This window comes from Crocodylus porosus, unplaced genomic scaffold (genome assembly GCF_001723895.1).
Source record: "Crocodylus porosus isolate Cpor-Errol unplaced genomic scaffold, CroPor_comp1, whole genome shotgun sequence".
Classification (NCBI taxonomy): domain Eukaryota; kingdom Metazoa; phylum Chordata; order Crocodylia; family Crocodylidae; genus Crocodylus; species Crocodylus porosus.
This window is the reverse complement of record NW_017728931.1, coordinates 54,761,889-54,768,181: the sequence shown is the minus strand read 5'-3', so window position 1 is coordinate 54,768,181 and position 6,293 is coordinate 54,761,889. Positions and strand designations below refer to the sequence as shown.

The following is a 6,293-nucleotide window of genomic DNA, read 5'->3' as shown; positions in this document are numbered from 1 at the left end:
AGAGGGAAAAAACAGAGAAACAACTGTAAGTGCAATCAAAAAAAAGAACTGCAGGGATCAGCTCAGCTGGGCAGCCAGATCTGCACAGAAGTGCCTACAGATTCTCATCGTGAAATCCAAACACCATGAATAAGTCTTGGTTTTGTTCTCTGCATTTTTCTTATAGCTACCAGACTTGGCAATGCCATGTTGCTGGCACTCTCCCCCAAAGGGAAACCATGGCGTGGCAAGACGGAAAATGAGATCTGCTTGGTTGGATTCCCCCAAGTCTTCCTACAGTGGCAAGTAGTAAGATGCCAAGATGTTTATCACAGCAGGATTCCTCTCCTTTGCATTTTGAAGGTGCCACCTCTCAGCCAGGCATGGCAGCATCCTGCCACTGGTTTTCAAACTAAACATGGTTTGGAAAGGGTGTGCTGGCATGTCTCTGCTGTAGCTTGTGGCTCCAGAGCGTTTTTCTCCCACCAACATTTTTTTCTTTCTTGTTGGGTGAAGCTGCGTTTGTACTTGTTGCTTTGCTCTGAGGTATCTAGCAGGGTGCTCCTCCGTTGGGAGCCACAGGATGCATTCAAGGGTGTCGGACCAGCTCTGCATGAGCCTAATGGGGGGCGGGGGGAGTTCATCCCATGACGTAATGACATCCGAAGTGGTGGTGCTGGTCAATTAGGGTCGAGGGGGCGTGGGCTTTACCTCAGGAAGGCAAGTGCCGGTGACTCACTAGTACAGTTGAAACCCCCGCTGGACTGCTGCACAAATGGGATGCAGCGTTTACTAGCGATTGCAACAAATGTCCCCCAGTTCATCTCCCGAGGCCTCCGCAAGCTCCTGGAGGTGCGGACCTTGGCTGGGGGGGAGGAGGCAGCCTACACTGAGCATCACCACCACCGCCTCCTCCCCACAGTCGTGCGGGCGGGCGGGAAGATGGACAGCGGCTTGCGCCCAATCAGTGAGCAAGCCCTCGGACTTCCTCCCAATCAACTGCCCGGCGGGGCGGGGCGTGGCGGGCCCTGCCCAGCAACCGGGGAGCGGCAGCTCTCCAAGCCAATTAAGACGTCGCGGACGTACTCGAACCCTGCGCAGTGGCTGAGGCGGCGCGAGGGGTGTTGCAGTTCCGGCACCGACATGGCGGCGGCCAGGGCTGGGGCCGGAAAAGTGGCGCCGGCCGTGGGCGCGGCGGTGAAGCCCATCTTCAGCCGGGACCTCGGCGAGGCGCGGCGGCGGGTGCGGGAGCTTTACCGAGCCTGGTACCGCGAGGTGCCAAACACCGGTGAGGGGCGGGGCGGAGTCAAGGTCATGGGCGAGGGCGGCTCCGCGTCCCTCCCTACCGCGCCTCCGCCTGGCGCCCGGGAGCGGTTGCGGCGCTTCTACTCTGGCAGCGCTGGGGATCACGTGACCCGACCCGACTCTGCTCTCCGGTGTTAACGACCCTGGCAGCTCCCAGCTGCCCCGGGGCCTGCTCCCACCCAGCTAGGGCTGGCCACCAGCTCCAGTGCACGGGGCCTGGGCTCCTGACGCCTCTTCTTTCCCACTGCCAAGTGTCCGGACCCACCAGAGATCTGCTTCCATGTCCTTCCTGTCCAGTGTCTGCTCCGGCAATGGGCAGACATCCTGGTTGGATGCGCTCTGGGGAGACATCAGCCAATGCCTGTCAAAGAAACGATGAGGCTCTTTTAAGGGAGGTCATGAAGGGTGCGTCAGCTGGTTTGCTGTATCGCATTGGGGGTGCGATGCACGTGTGCTTGGCACAACTGGGGAGAGGGAAGGGAGCAAAGAGCACCGAGGCAGCCAGGAGGGGCTTGGGTCAGGTCACACTGGCTAGCACCTGCTGCCCCCAAATGAGTGCAAGGAGCCAGTGGGCACAACCCAACAAAACTCTGCCCCAAGACATGTGTGGAGGAGTTACAGGAAGATGGCCCTGTGCTCTCCTGTCTTCCTCTGCCCAGAGCCTCCTCCCTGGTTGTATAGATGGGCAGCTTGGCCAGGGCCGAGAGGTCCTGGGGTGACTGGTGGGCAGTGAATGAAAGAAGAGGTGTGGGGAGAAGTGCAGCCAGACTCTCAGGAGAGGTCCTGAGGTAGAAAAGTGGCCTGTCAGACACAGGCCTATTTGTTGTTCCAGGGAACATGGGCCTAGGCCCACCAAAGCAAAATATAAGCTTCCCTTGCAAGGAGGCCACTACAGGTGCCCAGCAGATTCCTTGGGACAAATGAGAAATAATACAGGGTTGGGAGTGAGGTCACAGGTTAATAATAAGTGTGCTGAGGGGGGACCCTGAGCAGAGCACACCAGACACTGCCCAGGGAAGCTCTGCCTGGAGATATGAGCAAACAAGGGACAGGAAACAGCCTTGCAGTCCTCAGGGGTCCTCCTGCCCAGAGCCTCCTTCCTGGTCAGATGATGGCCTGCTTGGCTAGGGCCTGGAGGAGGTTGGCCAGGAGGTCCCAGCACCTGGTGGGGCCATGGATGCAGAGTGCATAAAATGTGGGGAGAAGTGCAGCCAGAACCTCAGGAGGAGGTGGAAAAGGGGCATATAAAAAAAAACAGGCTATTGGGCTACTCGGACTAGCCTTGTGTGGTATTTCTCATGTTCACTAACCAAGCTAGTCTTTGTACAACGCTGCTCTCTGTCTGCTGCTTCTGATAATGTGGCTCCTGTTTCACAGCCCTACAGGCTGTTTTTAAGGCTAAATAAAACCATTGACTTTGGTACAAAAATAACTTTCAGTGAAGCACTGGATGCATTTTCAAGATGCCCAAGAAGGCTGGATTTTGTTCTGAGTCTGAAAAAGATGTGAATTTAATCACGACTACAGGATTAATGAAACCATGGCTCTTACTTTTGTGTGGCTGTGGCTTTTATAGGTAATATATAATATAGCAAATTTAATGCATATTCCAGTATTTTTTTTTCTTTTGCTTCAGTCTTGAACTGAGTAACATAGCCATGGGCCCCTCACATAATACTAATACTTCTACTTTCTTTTATCTGGAGCAAAAAGGTATCTTGTGTTTAAATGCAATGATGCACCACACCATGCCCCCCCTTCAAAATCCTAGATCTGCCTATCATCAAGGTCATTGGTCCAATGGAAGCTGGGAACCACAGCTCTAAGCATGGCCTGCTGTCTTTTGACTTCAAAACAGGGGCATGAAAAGCAGTCAAGTGGCACAGAAAAGTATCCAACAAGGTCCAGGCACTGACTGGTGCTCTGTCTTTTTTAGAATACCCACTTCAAAACAGTGAGGTCAGACCTGCTGGGTAGGCTGTTGGAAGGATCTAGTTAAGTATCTTGCCTCTGCTAGTGTCCAGAGATGCACGTGCCTGTACAAATGCCTGCTCCTCTCTGGCAGGGAGTGGTACTGGTTTCCCCTTGGTGGTAAAATGTGTGGATACCATGTGCCATTGTCTTCTGCTTTACAATGCTGCATGCCATTTTTTTGTTGCTATTTAGTGCAGTTTTCAATGTGTCTGTGCCAACCTAGTGCTTCAGATAAACAGAAGGGAAATGAACCAGATACTGCATGCATTTTTGATCTTTTCAGACAAGTGATGGATAAAGCTAGTTTAATTCTAAACCATAAAGATTTATCTTAACTGTCTGCTGCTGGAAAATTGGGCTTCCAAAATCCCATTAGAACAAATAGAGCTTTTTATTGCTGTTATCAGCTGACCTGGCAAATACCCCAAGAACAAATTTTTCCTTGCAGTATTTTATAAGGTCAAAATTGAGTCTTTGGTTAGAAACTTCAGAGCACAGATAATGACTTCTTGAGTATTCTCTTCTCTTTCTAGTACACTTGTTCCAGCTGGACATCACAGTGAAACAGGGACGTGACAAGGTACGGGAGATGTTTATGAAGAATGCCCATGTTACAGACCCAAGGGTGATAGACCTGCTGGTTATCAAGGTAAAACAAATGACAAACAGTGTTTTTGTGTAGCAGAGGAAGCAAGTAATTTGGTATGCAATGAGTGGAGATGCAGATTCTTTGCTCAACAGAGTTCTACAGAACAAACTAAGATAACGGAAATAAACCCGTTAGATTGGGAGTAACAGGCTTCCTTGAATACATATGTCAGTCATGATGACTAGATGTAAAAATACCTTGTGCTTTTCCCTACTAAAGGGGCCAGTTCCTTTTATAATGGACTTCTTGCTAAACTGGAGGAACACAGGTAACTAGTCTTCCCTTGTTCTGCAATTGCAAATAGGAATTGTCAAGCATGTAAAAACATTGCCTCTAGCTTCCTGTGCATCTTCTTTAAGAAAAGATGTGTTGTAAGACTCATGGAAAGGCTGCTTTCAGTATGGAATTTACCATTTCATATCATAGCTTACCCACTCTTGTTATCTTCTTGTCCCTGAATCAGAAGAAACCCATGTTACAAACAGCTTTGGGCTTAAAAGTCTAGCATAACACTAGCTCATTTTTTACAGCTAAGTTTGCAGATGTGTACATTAAGCTTTATGCTTTATCTATATCAAATGGTAACAAAGAGTGTGTACATTCCATCTGGAGTAACATTGCATTTTAGAATTGGTTGTTAATGCAAGTTTAGTTGAACTGTAAAGTTGTTAAGCAACAGAAAAAAAATAACTGCAAGTTGCTACAGGTCAATATGGCATTAAAAGCAAACATGAATATGGAATTGAGTTTACTTTAAGCAGAAAAAAGTTATTAATATAGGGATTCTTCTTCCTATCTCTTTCCCCCATCCCTGAAAATTTAACCAGATTTATAAAGCTAAAATAAATCATACTTCAAAGATTTGCTCAAATCAAACATGTTAAGTAGGAGAATGCACAATTGTGATACCCAGACTACTTTGTCTGTCTTGTATTGCTATTGCATGGCGTCACTACACATAAGGTTATGGTATTCAGTATGACAAACCTGCTATTTTTTATTTTTTTGCTATCAGTTAATATTCTATATCTAAATCTACTGATTGATCTGGAATTGCAAGAGGCTTTTTAAGATGAAGGTGCCTGGAAACCAAAAACCATGGGGGGAGAAGGGGAGCTGTTAGTTCAGAAATTGTGTGGCATTTTGTTGTTTGGGGAGGGGGGATTGGCAGAAAGGCTAGTTTTGGCATTTCTTTTCCATGCTGCTTCTGCTGCCAGGCTATATAGGAGTGGATGGATATTAGGCATGCAGGTCACAGAGAAGGATGGATTTCCTGCTCATTGCAAAAGTGGGTCAAGACCAGCAAAGTTGTTAGGTTGTCTAAACTTGTTAGCACCAGATGTTAGGAGACAGTAGTAGAGCCTAGAATGCTGTAAGAGTGAGGTCACTCACTAAAAGCAGTAAATAACTACAGAGGCCACTGACACCCCTCCCTAATGCTAAGAGATGCAAAACAGTGCCTCTCAGAAACTTAAAACCAGTAGTCCAAAGTTTAAGCAACTACAGCTGATCTGTAACTGGAATTTTGTCTCTGATTTTTTTTGTGTGTGTAGGGGAAAATTGAGCTACAGGAAACTATTAATGTATGGAAGCAGCGGACACATGTCATGAGATATTTCCATGAGACAGAAACACCGCGACCCACGGATTTTTTGTCAAAGTTCTATGCAGGCAATGATCCCTGAAACAAACTGACTTAAAACTGAACATGTATTTCACTGTCTTGTTGCAAATAAAACTCTATGCTGAAGAGAGGCTCTTAAGAAGGAAAGTAACCCTCCTTTCAGCATTACATGTAGTGTCTTGTTCATTGAGTCTGAATCTTCTGAGTGTACAAACTGTTCTGTGCTCCTAACTTCCTTTGAAGTATCATGCTTTCTCATCCTACTTCAACTGTACTTCAGACAAGTAAAATCCTTGATGTAGACAGAAGACACTAATTACAGACTGCCTCAGAAGCTGGGAAAATCTTTTGCATGCAGCTATAACTGGAATTCCATGCTGGAGTGAGAACAGCTTTCCTGGAAGGCAGTTGATCAATAGGCAGAATCCAGCACAATGACAGGAAAAAAATGTAACTATTATAGTAGGTAATGTTGGTCATTTTATTTCAGTCATTCAAAGCTTAGCTGTTCTAGAAGTACCAGAAAGCTGGATGGATGTTTTGGTGAGAGCAAAGAAAATGTTAGGGGTGTAGACTTCAGCCTAAGCTGGAGCTATGAGAGTTGGGGGTCTTTAGATGCATGAGTAAGAGCTAGATGGTCATCAGCAAGGATCCTGGTTTTCGCTGTTGAAGAAATTTGAATTAAACCCCCCAAAATCCCTCACTTGCTGCCGGAGCCCTGGATGCTACTATGGTGCAATGGAAAACAGAGCCTTTGTCAAT

General features: G+C 47.3%; 1 protein-coding gene across 1 annotated transcript; it reads left to right on the top strand.

The window, feature by feature from the left end:
- The first annotated feature begins 608 nt into the window (after window positions 1–608).
- NDUFA6 (NADH:ubiquinone oxidoreductase subunit A6) lies at window positions 609–5,712 on the top strand. The gene is made up of 3 exons (XM_019545054.1): window positions 609–1,267; window positions 3,792–3,907; window positions 5,461–5,712. The coding sequence occupies exons 1-3, from the start codon at window positions 760–762 to the stop codon at window positions 5,590–5,592; spliced, it is 756 nt and encodes a 251-aa protein (XP_019400599.1). The 5' UTR covers window positions 609–759; the 3' UTR covers window positions 5,593–5,712.
- The last annotated feature ends 581 nt before the right edge of the window (window positions 5,713–6,293 follow it).

Excerpts from the sequence above, each read along its gene's own strand:
- NDUFA6 (XM_019545054.1), top strand. The coding sequence starts at position 760 with ATGCAGCGTTTACTAGCGATTGCAACAAATGTCCCCCAGTTCATCTCC. Across the intron at positions 1,268-3,791 it reads CCGCGAGGTGCCAAACACCG|TACACTTGTTCCAGCTGGAC; the intron begins GTGAGGGGCGGG and ends TTCTCTTTCTAG. Across the intron at positions 3,908-5,460 it reads TAGACCTGCTGGTTATCAAG|GGGAAAATTGAGCTACAGGA; the intron begins GTAAAACAAATG and ends TTGTGTGTGTAG.